Here is a 16,343-nt window from a genome sequence, read left to right as displayed (position 1 = left end):
AACATCCATCTTAAACATCTCAGATGACCAATATAAATGTTTTGCAGACTACACTTTCAAAGGACATTGTTCTAAAAGAATATAGCTGACTACAGATCTGATCCTTAGATTAAGAAGATCTCTCTAAGCATAAAAATAGAATTAAGGGCAAACATTTTACTACATAATTTTAAACTTTACATATAGAACTAAATATAAACTACATATATAGTTTAGAAAACTAAACAAGCTAGGGGAAAAAGGTTTTCCAGTAATATGACAAGGGGTTAAAATATTTCTAACCTTTGAAAAGCCTTTAATAACACATTAGGACCTCAAATGATAAATGGGTGAAGGAGAAAAAATTCATAAGACAGTAATTAACTACAACACTTAGGTACATGGAGTTTTTGTTTTAATGTTTAATTTAATTAATAAAAATGATATTTTTCAATGAGAATACCCAATTTTAGGGAAAATGATAAACACTTTCACATAGAGCTGGTAAGACTACAAACAAAGACATCCTTCTAGAAGGTACTTTGTCCTGTGTTAAGAACTCATAAAATATTCATACACAATGACCCAGTAATTACATGTCTGAGAATCAAATCTCTAGAAATAACTTAGAATTCTGACATCTCTGTAAAAATTAGCTTTTTTAATATCACAACAATGTGAAAACAACCTAGATGTCTTCCAATAATACATTAGCTAAATAAATTATAAGGGAAGCAAATGATTTAAAATGTAAAATATTTAAATTGCTTTAACGTGTCAATACATAAGTGATTAAGAAAACAAATTTACATACATACAAAGGGTCAGAGATTCTCCCTAAATCAGTGTGCACTCAGCCAAGTAGAGGGTATAAAGAGAGAGAAGGAAGAAAAAAAGACAGAAAAGGTTTTGCCAGAATATTATTATTGTGATTTTAATCTTTATAATCTTTCCATATTTTCCAATTATTTGTTTCTTTGCTTTTACAGTGAGCATACTCTTTTTAGAATTAGAGTAGAAAAAAAAATGTACAGAGAAGAAATGGAGAACAATTTACCTGATAAATACTCTTTGGATTTCTGACTTTAGGAATTATCTGAGGTTCTTTGTTACAACTTTCTTCATCAGAGGAAGTGCCAGAGGAGTAGTCTAATGTGGCTCTATTAACAGCATCACTGATTTGTTGGGATAATTCCCATTCCTCCCATCTGTCTTTGAAAGAAGCAATTGTAAATGGATGATTTTTCTCACCATACCTAAGTAGGAAAGGAAAATAAAGCATTCATTAGGGATTCAAATTCTCACAGGTTTTATCTCTAATCTTTTCTGGAAACAACTCAGTAATTTACAAGAAGAGTTACTTTAAAAAAAAAGAAAACAAATTCTCAAAGCTTGGCCAAGATAGTGCAGTAGGAAGATCCTGGGCCTACCTCCTCTCATGGGCACACCAAGATTACAGCTATCTAGAGAGCAACTATTGATGAGAGACTGGAATCTAGCAGAAAAGATTTCTACAACTAAAGTTATAGAGAAGGAACCACAATGAGACCAGTAAGAGGGGCAGAGTCATGGTATAGGTCAGACCCATACCCCTGGGTGGGCAACACACAAGTGGGGGGCTAATTACAGTTGTAGAGGTTCTCCCGAAGAAGCAATGGGTCTGAGCCCCACATGGAGCTTCCCAGACCAGGGATACTGTACCAGGAAGAGGAGCCCCCAGAATGCTTGGCTTTGAATGCCAGTGGGGCTTACTTTGGGAAAGTCAGAGGGCTGTGGGAAATAGAGATGCCACTCGTAAAGGGCCCACACAAAATCTCCAGGACCCAGGGCAGAAGCAATAATTTGAAAGGAGCCTGGGTCAGACCCACCAGCTGATCTTGGAGAGCTTCCTGGAGAGGCAGGGGGCAACTTGAGCTCATCCTGGGGACACAGACACTGACAGCAACCATTTTGGGGAGCTTGTTCTACCACGTGGACATTCGTGCTGGCAAGCGCCATTTTGAAATCCTTCCTCTAGCTTATTAGCACCAGGACCCAGACCCGCCCATTAGCCCTTCAGCACCAGTGCTGAGATGCCTCAGGCCAAGCAACTAGCTAGGTGGGAAAACAGCTCCACCTACTAGCAGGTACACGGCCTTAAGACCCCCTGAGCCCACAGCTGCCCCAGGATGCAGCACTGTCCAACAGAGGGCCCAGGGCCTGGCCCCACACACCAGTGCACCAGCACTAGCCCCAGGACCCACAGGGCCCTGCAGGCAGAGATCCCAGGACCCAGCTCTGCCTACCAGTGGGAAGGAATCGGCCCCAGGATACCCTGGACCCTGACCCCACCACCACCAAGGAGCCAGGGCCAGCCCAGGGAGGAACCTCACCCACAAGTGGACATCCTCAAGACCCCTGGGCCCTGGCTTCCCAGCCCACCCACCAGCAGGCTAACATCAGCTCCAAGATCACCTGAGCCCAGACCCCATCTACCAACAGGCCAACACTAGCTCTGAGACACCTTGGGTCCCTCAGCCAGCCATTCGGGGATCCAGCCCCACCTACCAGCAAGCAAAAACAAGCTTTGGGACACCTCAGACCCTGTAGCCAGCTATGTCAGGGAGCTGCCCCACCCCCCCAGCCGGCCTATACCAGCTAACTCTAGGACCCACAGGCCCTGCAGCCAGAAATTTCAGGACTCAGCTCTAGTGAGCCAGTGAGCCAACACTAGCCCCTGCACCCTCTCAACCACCGCCCAACCCACTGGCAGGCCAACACCAGCTCCAGGACACCATGAACTCCTCGGCCAGCCACCTTGGGATCCAGCCCCATTCACCAATGGGCCAGCACCAACTCTGAGACACTCCAGAATGCACAACCAGTTGTATCAGGAACTGACCCTACCCACCAGCAGGCTGACACTAGAACTGGAAACCTCAGCCCCACAACCACCAAGGCCAGAACCCAGCTCTGCCCATCAGTGAGCCAGCACTAGCCCCAGGACCCCCTTCCCCATGGTTCCACAGCCAGTTTCCTAATGACCCAACCTCACAACCAGCAGCTGGCAGCCTCCATACATGGCAGGGCCCGGCAACCAACCAGATCGGGGACCAGCCCCACCTACTAGACCACCCACAGTAGTCAGTCCACCACAACATAAGGACCCACACATCCCACATAGGGGGCACCCCTAGAGCATATAGTTCTGGTGACCAGAGGGGAGTACACTGCTGGGATGCACAGGATGTCTCCTACAAAAGGCTACTTCTCCAAAGCCAGGAAATGTTATCAACCAACCAGATACATAGAAATAAAAACAAATTAGGCAAAATGAGGTAACAGAGGAACATGTTCCAAATGAAGGAATGGGATAAAACCCCAGAAGAAGAATTAAGTGGAGAAAGGTAATCTACCCAATAAAGAGTTGAAGGTAATGATCATAAAGAAGAACAAAGAACTTGGGAGAAGAATGTAGGGAAATAGTGAGAAGTTAAACAAAGAGTTAGAAGATACAGAGAAGAACAAAGCAGAACTGGAGAATTTCACTGAAGTGAAAATACAGTAGAAGGAATCAACAGTAGACTAGATGATACAGAGGAACAGATCAGTGAGCTTGAAGACAGAGTAATAGAAATCACTGAAGCTGAAACAGAAAAAAAGAATAAAAAGAAATTAGAATACTTTAAGAGATCTCTGGAAAAACACCAAGAATGCTAACATTCGCATTATAGGTATCCTAGAAGGAGAAAAGAAAAAGGGTCAGAGAATATATTTGAAGACATATAGCTGAAACCTTCCCTACCTGGCAGAGGAAACAGATATCCAGGTCCAGGAAACACAGAGAGCCTCAAACAGGATCAACCCAAGGAGGACCGCACCAAGATACATTGTAATTAAAATGGCAAAAATTAAAGATAAAGAGAGGATATTAAAAGCAAGAAAAAAGCAACAGGTTGCATGTACGGGGACTCCCCATAAAGCTATCAGCTGACTTTTCAGCAGAAACTCTGCAGGTTAGAAGGGTGTGTTGCAGTATATTTAAAGTGATGAAATGAAAAACCTATGGCCAAGAATATTCTACTTGGCAAGGCTTACCCTCAGATTTGAAAGAGAGATCAAAAGTTTTACAGATGAGCAAAAGCTAAAAGAGTCCAGCATCACCAAAGCAGCTTTACAAGAAATGTTAAAAGGGGCTTCGCTAAGCAAAAAAGAAAAACCACAACTAGAAACATGAAAATTACGAAAGGAAAAAGCTCATTGGTAAAGGCAAAATATACAATAAAGGCAGTAAGATCAACCACATACAAAGCTAATAGGAAGGTTAAAAGACAAAAGTAGTAAAATTGCCTAGATCTGCAATAAGTAGTTAAGGGATACACAAAAGAATTAGATGGAAAATATGATGTGAAAAAACAGTAATCATGAGGGGAGAGGAGTAAAAATTCAGGGTTGTTAAAATGCATTTGAAATTAAGAGATGAGCTATTTAAATAATCACATATATAGATTGCTATATATAAACCTCATGGTAACCAAAAATTAAAATCCATAATAGATACACAAAAAACAGAAAGAAATTTGAACATAACACTAAAGATAGTCATCAAATAACGAGGGAAGAGAGAAAAGAAGAAAGGAACAAAATAACTACAAAAACAACACCAAAACAATTAATAAACTGGCTGTAAGTACATACCAATCAATAATTACATTAAACGTAACTGGAATAAATGTTCTAATCAAAAGATATAGAGTGACTGAAGATACAAAAACAATATTCATATATATGCTGTCTACAAGAAACTCACTTCATATCTAAAGACACACATACACTGAAAGTGAGAGGACAGGAAAAGGTATACCATGTAAATAGAAATGAAAAGAAAGCCAGGGTAGCAATACTTACACCAGACAAAGTAGACTCTAAGACAAAGTAGACTTTAAAACAAAAACTGTAACAAGAGACAAAGAAGGACATTACATAATGATCAAGGGATCAATCCAAGAAGAAGGTATAACAATTGTAAATATATATGCACCCAACATAGGAGCACCTAAATATGTAAAGTTAATATTAACAGAGATACAGGGACAACTTGACAGTAACACAATAATACTAGGGGACTTTAACTCCCCACTTATATCAATAGACAGATCATCCAGACAGAAAATCAAGAGGGAAACACTAGCCTTAAATGACACAGTAGACCAAATGGACCTAACAGATATCTACAGGGCATTCCATCCAAAAGCAGCAGAATACACATTCTTTTCAAGTGTACATGGAACATTCTCCAGGACAAATCATATGCTAGGCCACAAATCAACTCTCAGTACATTTAAGAAGACTGAAATCATATTGAGCATCTTTTCTGACACAATGCTACAAAACTAGAAATCACTATAAGAAAACTGAAAAAAAAAACCCACAAACATGTAAAGGCTAAACAATATAAACTAAACAACCAATGGATCGTTGAAGAAATCAAAGAGGAAATCAAAAAATACCTGGAGACAAATGAAAACAAAAACACAATGATCCAAAAATCTATGGGATGTAGCAAAGTAGTTCTAAGAGGCAAGTTTATAGTGATACAAGCCTACCTTGGGAAACAAAAGTCTCAAACAGCCTAACCTTACATCAAAAGAAACTAGAAGAAGACAAATAAAGTCCAAAGTTGTTAGAAGGAAAGAAATTATAAATATCAGAGCAGAAATGAAATAGAGACAAAAAACAAACAAAAAAATAGATCAATGAAACTAAGAGGTGGTTCTTTGAAAAGATAAACAAAATTGATAAACCTTTAGCCAAATTCATCAAGAGAAAAAGAGAAGGCCCAAATCAATAAAATCAGAAATAAAAAAGAAGTTACAAACAATAAAAAGATCACAAGAGATTACTATGAATAACCATATGCAAATAAAATGGACAACCTAGAAGAAATGGACAAATTCCTAGAACTGTACAATCTCCCAAGACTGAACCAGGCTGAAATAGAAAACATGAACAGACCAATTACCAGTAATGAAATTGAATTAATAATGGAAAAAAAAAAAAAAGAAACTCACAACAAACAAAATTCCAGAACCAGACAGCTTTACAGGTGAGTTCTAGCAAACATTTAGAGAAGAGTGAACACCTATCCTTCTCAAACTCTTCCAAAAAATTGCAGAGGAAGGAACACTTCCAAACTCATTCTATGAGGCCACATCACCCTGATACCAAAACCAGACAAAGATATCACAGAAAAAAATTACAGGTCAGTATCACTGATGAACATAGATGCAAAAATCCTCAACAAAATATTAGCAAATCAAATCCAACAATACATTAAAAGGATCATACACCATGTCAAGTGGGATTTATCCCAGGAATGCAAGGATGGTTCAATAACCACAAATCAATGCAATACATCACATTAACAAGTTGAATAAAAGATCCTATTATCATCTCAATAGATGTACAAAAACCTTTCAACACTATTCAACATTCATTTATAATAAAAACTCTCCACAAAGTGGGTATAGAGGGAACATCTCTCAACATAACAAAGGCCATATATGGTAAGTCCACAGCTAACATCATACTCATCATAAAAAGTTGACAGCATTTTCTCTAGGATCAGAACAAGACAAAGATACTGACTCGCACCTCTTTTATTCAACATAGTATTCAAAACTCTAGACAGAGCAATCTGACAAGAAAAAGAAAAGGAATCCAAATTGGAAAGGAAGAAGTAAAACTGTCACTGTTTGCAGATGACATGATAGTATACATAGAAAATCCTAAAGATACCACCAGAAAACAATTTGGTAAAATTGCAGAATACAAAACTAGTATACAGAAATTTGTTGCAGAAATCTGTTACATTTCTACACACTAACAATGAACTATCAGAAAGAAATTAAGAAAACAATCTCATTTACCATCACATCAAAAAGAATAAAATACCTAAGAATAAATCTAACTAAGAAGGTAAAAAGATCTGTACTCAGAAATTTATAAAACTCTGATGAAAGAAACTGAAGACAAAAACAGATGGAAAGACATACCATGTTCATGGATTGGAAGAATTAATATTGTTAAAATAACCATAATACCCAAGGCAATCTACAGATTCAATGCCATCCCTATCAAAATACTAATGGCATTTTTTACAGAACTATAGCAAATAATTCTAAGATTTGTATGAAAACACAAAAGACCCCAAATAGCCAAAGCAATCTTGAGAAAGAACAGAGCTGGAGGTATCAAGCTCCTGCACTTCAGTCTATATTACAAAACTCTGGTAATCAAAACAGTATGATACTGGTACAAAAATAGACATATAGATCAGTGGAAGAGAACAGAGAGCCCAGAAATAAACCCATGCACCTATGGTTAATTAATCTATGACAGAGAGGCAAGAATATACAATGGGGAAAAGACAGTCTCTTCAATAAGTGGTGCTGGGACAACAGGGCAGCTACAAGTAGACAATGAAATTATAACAGTTTTTCACACATATAAACAATAAACTCAAAATGGATTAAAGACCTATATGTAAGACTGCAAACCACGTAAACCCCTAGATGAAAACATAGGCAGAAACCTAATATAAATTGTAGTAATATTTTTTTTTGGATGTGTCTCCTAAGGCAAAGAAAACAAAAATAAACAAATAGGACCCAATTAAACTTAAAAGCTTTTGCACAGCAAAGGAAACCATCAAGAAAGCAAAAAGATAACCTACTGAATGGAAGAAAATATTTCCAAATAACATAACTGACAAGGAATTAATATCCACAATATACAACTCAATATGAAAAAAACAACAACAAGCAAACAACCCAGTCAAAAAATGGACAGATAGGATTGGTTCAAGATGACAGAGTAGAAGGACATGCTCTCACTCCCTTTTGTGAGAGCACCGGAATCACAACTAAGTGCTGAACAATCATCGACAGGAAGACACTGGAACTCACCAAAAAAGATACCCCACATTCAAAGACAAAGGAGAAGCCACAGTGACATGGTAGGAGGGGCGCAATCACAATAAAATTAAATCCCATAACTGCTGGGTGGGTGACTCACAAACTGAAGAACACTTATACCACAGAAGTCCACCCACTGGAGTGAAGGTTGTGAGCCCCACGTCAGGTTTCCCAACCTGGGCATCTGGCAACGGGAGGAGGAATTCCTAGAGAATCAGATTTTGAAGGCTAGAGGGATTTGATTGCAGGACTTCAACAGGACTGGGGGAAACAGAGACTCCACCCTTGGAGGGCACTCAGAAAGTAGTGTGCGCATCGGGACCCAGGAGAAGGAGCAGTGACCCCATAGGAGACTGAACAAGACCTACCTGCTAGTGTTGGAGGGTCTCCTGCAGAGGCAGAGGGTGTCTATGTTTCACCATGAGGACAAGGACACTGGCAGCAGAAGTTCTAGGAAGTACTCCTTGGTGCGAGCCCTCCAGAGTCTGTCATTAGCCTCACCAAAGAGCCCAGGTAGGCTCCAGTGCTGGGGCATCTCAGGCCAAACACTCAACAGGAAGGGAACCCAGCCCCACCCATCAGCAGACATGCAGATTAAAGTTTTACTGAGCTCTGCCCACCAGAGAAACACCCAGCTCTACCCACCACTAGCCCCTCCCATCAGGAAACTTGCACAAGCCTCTTAGATAGCCTCATCCACCAGAGGGCAGACAGCAGAAGCAAGAAGAACTACAATCCTGCAGCCTGTGGAACAAAAACCACAATCACAGAAAGACAAGATGAAAAGGCAGAGGGTTATGTACCAGATAAAGGAACAAGATAAAACCCCACAAAAATAACTAAATGAAGTGGAGATAGGCAACATTCCAGAAAAAGAATTCAGAATACTGATAGTGAAGATGATCCAGGACCTCAGAAAAAGAATGGAGGCAAAGATCGAGAAGATGCAAGAAACGTTTAACAAAGACCTAGAAGAATTAAAGAACACACAAACAGAGAGGACCAATACAATAACTGAAAAGAAAAATACACTAGAAAGAATCAATAGCAGAATAACTGAGGCAGAAGAACGGATAAGTGACCTGGAAGACAGAATGGTGAAATTCACTGCTGTGGAACAAAATAAAGAAAAAAGAATGAAAAGAAATGAAGACAGCCTAAGAGACCTCTGGGACAACATTAAATGCAAAAACATTGGCATTATAGGGATCCCAGAAGAAGAGAGAGAGAAAGAACCCTATAAAATATTTGAAGAGATTATAGTCGAAAACTTCCCGAACATGGGAAGGGAAATAGTCACCCAAGTCCAGGAAGCGCAGAGAGTGCCATACAGGATAAACCCAAGGAGAAACATGCTGAGGCACATAGTAATCAAATTGGCAAAAATTAAAGACAAAGAAAAATTATTGAAAGCAGCAAGGGAAAAACAACAAATACCATACAAGGAAACTCCCATAAGGTTAACAGCTGATTTCTCAGCAGAAACTATACAAGCCAGAAGGGAGTGGCATGACATATTTAAAGTGATGAAAGGGAAGAACCTACAACCAAGATTACTCTACCCAGCAAGGATCTCATTCAGATTCAATGGAGAAATCAAAAGCTTTACAGGCAAGCAAAAGCTAAGAGAATTCAGCACCACCAAACCAGCTCTACAACAAATGCTAAAGGAACTTCTCTAAGTGGGAAACAAAAGACAAGAAAAGGACCTACAAAAACAAACCCAAAACAATTAAGAAAATGGTTATAAGAACATACATATCGATAATTACCTTAAACGCGAATGGATTAAATGCTCCAACCAAAAGACACAGGCTTGCTGAAAGGATACAAAAACAAGACCCATATATATGCTGTCTACAAGAGACCCACCTCAGACCTAGGGACACATACAGACTGAAAGTGAGGGAATGGAAAAAGATATTCCATGCAAATGGAAATCAAAAGAAAGCTGGAGTAGCAATACTCATATCAGATAAAATAGACTTTAAAATAAAGACTGTTACAAGAGACAAGGAAGGACACTACATAATGATCAAGGGATCAACCCAAGAAGAAGATATAACAATTATAAATATATATGCACCCAACATAGGAGCACCTCAATACATAAGGCAACTGCTATCAGCTCTAAAAGAGGAAATCAACAGTAACACAATAACAGTGGGAGACTTTAACAACTCACTTACACCAATGGACAGATCATCCAAAGAGAAAATTAATAAGGAAACACAACCTTTAAATGACACAATAGACCAGATAGATTTAATTGATATTTATAGGACATTCCATCCAAAAACTGCAGATTACACTTTCTTATCAAGTGCGCACAGAACATTCTCCAGGATAGATCACATCTTGGGTCACAAATCAAGCCTCAGTAAATTTAAGAAAATTGAAATCATATCAAGCATCTTTTCTGATCACAACACTATGAGATTAGAAATCAATTACAGGGAACAAAAAATAAAACACACTGACACATGGAGGCTAAACACTATGTTACTAAATAGCCAAGAGGTTACTGAAGAAATCAAAGAGGAAATTAAAAAATACCTAGAAACAAATGACAGTGAAAACATGATGATCCAAAACCTATGGGATGCAGCAAAAGGAATTCTAAGAGGGAAGTTTATAGCAATACAATTCTACCTCAAGAAACAACAAACATTGCAAATACACAATCTAACATTACACCTAAAGGAACTAGAGAAAGTAGAACAAAAAACCTAATGTTACGGGCTTCCCTGGTGGCGCAGTGGTTGAGGGTCCGCCTGCTGATGCAGGGGACACGGGTTTGTGCCCCGGTCTGGGAAGATCCCACATGCCGTGAAGCGGCTGGACCCGTGAGCCATGGCCACTGAGCCTGCACGTCCGGAGCCTGTGCTCTGCAACAGGAGAGGCCACAACAGTGAGAGGCAGGCCCGCATACCGCAAAAAAAAAAAAAAACAAAGCAAAAGCCTAATGTTAGTAGAAGGAAAGAAATCATAAATATCAGAGCAGAAAAAAATGAAAAAGAGACAAGGAAAGCAATAGCAAAGGTCAATAATATTAAAAGCTGGTTCTTTGAGAAGATAAACAAGATTGATAAACCATTAGCCAGACTCATCAAGAAAAAGAGGGAGAGGACTCAAATCAATAAAATTAGAAATGGAAAATAAGTTACAACAGACACCGCAGAAATACAAAGCATCCTAAAAGACTACTACAAGCAACTCTATGCCAATAAAATGGACAACCTGGAAGAAATGGACAAATTCTTAGAAATGTATAACCTTCCAAGACTGAGCGAGGAAGAAATAGAAAATATTAACAGACCAGTCACAAGTAATGAAATTGAAACTGTGATTAAAAATCTCCCAACAAACAAAGGTACACGACCAGATGGCTTTACAGGTGAATCTATCAAACAATTAGAGAGGAGCTAACACCCATCCTTCTCAAACTCTTCCAAAAATTGCAGAGGAAGGAACACTCTCAAACTCATTCTGTGAGGCCACCATCACCCTGATACCAAAACCAGACAAAGGTACTACAAAAAAAAGAAAATTACAGACCAATACCACTGATGAATATAGATGCAAAAATCCTCAACAAAATACTAGCAAACAGAATCCAACAAAACATTTAAAGGATCATACACCACGATCAAGTGGGATTTATCCCAGGGATGCAAGGATTCTTCAATATACGCAAATCAATCAATGTGATACACCATATTAACAAACTGAAGAAGAAAAACCATATGATCATCTCAATAGATGCAGAAAAAGCTTTTGACAAAATTCAACACACATTTATCATAAAATCTCTCCAGAAAGTGGGCAGAGGGAACCTACCTCAACATAATAAAAGCCATATATGACAAACCCACAGCAAACATCATTCTCAATGGTGGAAAACTGAAAGCATTTCCTCTAAAATCAGGAACAAGACAAGGAGGTCCACTCTCACCACTATTATTCAACATAAAGTCCTAGCCACGGCAATCAGAGAATACAAATTGCAAAAGAAATAAAACTGTCACTGTTTGCAGATGACATGATACTATACATAGAGAATCCTAAAGATGCCACCAGAAAACTATTAGAGCTAATCAATGAATTTGGTGAAGTTGAAGGATACAAAATTAATGCACAGAAATCTCTTGCATTCCTATACACTAATGATGAAAAATCTGAAAGAGAAATTAAGGAAACATTCCCATTTACTATTGCAACAAAAAGAATAAAATACCTAGGAATAAACCTACCTAGGGAGATAAAGGACCTGTATGCAGAAAACTATGACACTGATGAAAGAAATTAAAGATGATACCAACAGATGGAGAGATATACCATGTTCTTGGATTGGAAGACTCAATATTGTGAAAATGACTATACTACCCAAAGCAATCTACAGATTCAATGCAATCCCTATCAAATTACCAATGGCATTTATTTATTTATTTATTTTTGTGGTACACGGGCCTCTCACTGTTGTGGCCTCTCCCGTTGCGGAGCACAGGCTCCGGACGTGCAGGCTCAGTGGCCATGGCTCACAGGCCCAGCTGGTCCGCGGCATGTGGGATCTTCCCGGACCGGGGCATGAACCCGTGTCCCCTGCATCGGCAGGCGGACTCTCAACCACTGCGCCACCAGGGAAGCCCACCAATGGCATTTTTTATAGAAGTAGAACAAAAAACCTTACAATTTGTATGGAGACACAAAAGACCCCTAATAACCAAAGCAGTCTTGAGGGAAAAAAATGGAGCTGGAGGAATCAGACTCCCTGACTTCAGACGATACTATGAAGCTACAGTAATCAAGACAATATGGTACTGGCACAAAAACAGAAATATAGATCAATGGAACAAGATAGAAAGCCCAGAGATAAACCCACGCACTTATGATCAACTAATCTATGACAAAGAAGGCAAGGATATACAATGCAGAAAAGACAGTCTCTTCAATAAGTGGTGCTGGGAAAACTGGACAGCTACATGTAAAAGAATGAAATTAGAACAGTCCCTAACACCATATACAAAAATAAACTCAAATTGGTTTAGAGACCTAAATGTAAGATGGGATACTATAAAACTCCTAGAGGAAAACATAAGAACACTCTTTGACATAAATCACAGCAAGATCTTTTTTGATCCACCTCCTAGAGTAATGGAAATAAAAACAAAAATAAACAGATGGGACCTAATGAAACTTCAAAGCTTTTGCACAGCAAAGGAAACTACAAACAAGACAAAAAGACAACCCTCAGAATGGGAGAAAATATTTGCAAACGAATCAACAGACAAAGGATTAATCTCCAACATATATAAACAGCTCATGAAGTTCAATATTAAAAGAACAAACAACCCAATCTAAAAATGGGCAGAAGACCTAAATAGACATTTCTCCAAAGAAGACATACAGATGGCCAAGAAGAACATGAAAAGCTGCTCAACATCACTAATTATTAGAAAAATGCAAATCAAAACTACAATGAGGTGTCACCTCACACCTGTCAGAATTGCCATCATCAAAAAATCTACAAACAATAAATGCTGGAGAGGGTGTGGAGAAAAGGGAACCCTGTTGCACTGTGCGTGGGAATGTAAATTGATACAGCCACTATGGAGAACAATATGGAGGTTCCTTAAAAAACTAAAAATAGAATTACCATATGACCCAAAAATACCACTGCTGGACATATACCCAGAGAAAACCATAATTCAAAAAGACACATGCACCCCAATGTTCGTTGCAGCACTATTTACAACAGCCAGGACATGGAAGCAACCTAAATGCCCATCAACACATGAATGGATAAAGAAGATGTGGTACATATATACAATGGAATATTACTCAGCCATAAAAAGGAATGAAATTGAGTCATTTGCAGAGACGTGGATGGATCTAGAGACTGTCATACAGTCTGTCATACAGAGTGAAGTAAGTCAGAAAGAGAAAAACAAATATCGTATATTAACGCATATATGTGGAACCTAGAAAAATGGTACAGATGAACCAGTTTGCAGGGCAGAAACTGAGACACAGATGTAGAGAACAAACATATGGACACCAAGGGGGTACAGTGGTGGGGGGTGGGTGTGATGAATTGGGAGATTGGAATTGACATATATACACTAATAAGTATAAAATGGATAACTAATAAGAACCTGCTGTATAAAAAAATAAATAAAATAAAATTCAAAAAAAATGTTCAGAAGACCTGAATAGACATTTTTCCAAAGAAATGGACATACAAATGGCTAACAGGCACATAACGAGATGCTCAACATCTTACATTATTAGAGAAATGCAAATCAAAACAATGAGACATCACCTCACACCTGTCAGTATGGCTATCATCAAAATGTCTACAAATACCAAATGTTGGCGAGAACATGGAGAAAATGAAACCCTTGTACACTATCAGTGGGAATGTAAATTGGTGCAGCCACTATGGAAAACAGTATGGAGCTTCCTCAAATTAAAAGTAGGATTACCATATGATCCAGCAATATATATCCTAGGTATATATCCAGAAAAAAAAAAACACTCCTGGGTACATATCCAGGAAATTTGAAAAGATGCATGCACCCCAATGTTCAGGGCAGCACTATTTACAATAGCTAAGACAGAAGCAACCCAAGTGTCCATCAACAGATGAATGGATAAAGAAGATGTGGCATGTATATATACAACTGAGTACTACTCAGCCATAAAAAAGAATGAAATTCTGCCATTTGCAGCAACATGGATGGACCTAGAGAGTATTATGCTTAGTGAAGTAAGTCAGACAGAGAAAATCAAATACTGTACTATATCATTTATATGTGGGATCTAAAAAATAAAACATATGTATATAACAAAACAGAAACAGACTCAGCAGACATAGAAAACAAACTAGTGGTTACCAGCAGGGCAAAGGGAAGTGGGGAGGGGAAAGATAGGGGTAGGTACAAACTACTATGTATAAAATAAATAAGCTACAAGGATATAGTACAGCACAGGGAATATAGCTAATGTTTTATAATAAATTTAAATGGGGTATAATCTGTAAAAACTTTGAATTACTATGTTGTATACCTGAAACTAATATAATTTTGTAAATCAACTATACTGCAATTTAAAAAAAAAACAAATTGAAATGGCTTGGCAGCAAAGCACATTGAGAGACATTATGACCTTCAGCTACTAATACTGTCGTAATTGGCAGGGGTCAAGGATTCTATAAAAGCTTTCTAGGAATTAACTAAGATAAAGTCAGACTACTTTCTTTCGATTCAACTGACGGACTGAATTGCTGTTGGTAAATAACTCCTCTTCCCCCTTGATACTGCCTATAATACTTGGACATTATAATCTACAGTTGGCAATATGATGCAGTGATTAAAGTCAAATTTCAAATACTATGCAAAAATCTTTGTGCTTCCCACTCCATCCACCCTAATTGGGAAGTCTGTGTTGTCTGATATAGTTTGCCTCTAGTCTTAGCCACCCTGTGCCCTCCCTGCTAATCCAGGGCTTTGGAGCATCACCTTTCACAAAGGTGCATAGAGCTGACTAAATACCCTAAGATTTCCAAGGGTCACAGAGCACACAAACTAACTCCAATGAGATTACTCACCTACAGCACACTTCAAAGGGATCTACCCATATGGTCATCTCCTTCGGAAGTCCCAGGTGAGAAAAATCCACGTTACTTTCAGCACAAGCCCTTTCTAGAATAGGATCTTTACTCTGATTATTGTTTATCCTGATACACCTTTAAAAACAAGGAAAGGGAATCAAAGACATGGTGACAGGTACTTTAGCTGGAGAATAATGTTGTAGGCAAGAAACTCCAATACACACAGCTCCCACCTCACTCCCATCTTTCCTCAACTCCTTGGCCACCCTCCAGTTTTACAGCAAGAGTAAAATACCGACATTTTACACAGCAACTCAGAACATGGATTCCATTACTAAGTCACACCAAAGGTTCACTGTATAACCTTCAGGGTAAACACAAGTTAGAAATTGTTTAATCCACCTCACATAAAGAGGTTTGCTCTATAGTTTTTGACTTGTACTATTACCTACCACACCTCCTTTTTTCAAGTCCAAGTTCAAACAAATAAATTTGAGCCCATAAAATTTTCATTACTTAAAGGCTGCCAACAAAATCATTGCAGGTGTTTACTGCTAACTTCTTACTTCCCTTTGCCATGCATATCAACTCTCACCTGAAGCCTTGACCTTTAGAAGGGTGATCAGAGTGCCAGTGACTTCTGTATGTTTTAAACAAGATCGTCATCAACTTTTCTGCAAAGTCTTCTATCTGTTGTTTACTCAATTTATCATGTTTTTTTGCTAATCTTGTGACAAAGAAGACTGTTGTTGCTATTTCATCTCTCATGATTCAAGAAGAGTCGACAAGTAGGTCTG

At 38.7% G+C, this 16,343-nt stretch overlaps 1 protein-coding gene across 1 annotated transcript in view; it reads right to left on the bottom strand.

The window, feature by feature from the left end:
* Window positions 1-16,343, bottom strand: part of BTG4 (BTG anti-proliferation factor 4) — a 47,505-nt gene extending 31,162 nt beyond the window's left edge. Inside the window, exons 1-3 of the mRNA XM_027082363.1 lie at window positions 16,142-16,343; window positions 15,544-15,681; window positions 1,037-1,235 (exon numbers count right to left, since the gene is read on the bottom strand). Coding sequence (XP_026938164.1) covers window positions 1,037-1,235; window positions 15,544-15,681; window positions 16,142-16,314 — 510 coding nt within the window. The 5' untranslated portion in view covers window positions 16,315-16,343. The remainder of the gene's footprint in view (window positions 1-1,036; window positions 1,236-15,543; window positions 15,682-16,141) is intronic.

The sequence above is a fragment of the Aethalodelphis obliquidens genome, unplaced genomic scaffold (assembly GCF_003676395.1).
Source record: "Aethalodelphis obliquidens isolate GAN/ISIS:26980383/991018 unplaced genomic scaffold, ASM367639v1 scaffold46, whole genome shotgun sequence".
Taxonomy (NCBI): Eukaryota; Metazoa; Chordata; class Mammalia; order Artiodactyla; family Delphinidae; genus Aethalodelphis; species Aethalodelphis obliquidens.
The sequence above is the reverse complement of the archived record's forward strand: the minus strand, read 5'-3'. Positions and strand labels throughout refer to the sequence as shown.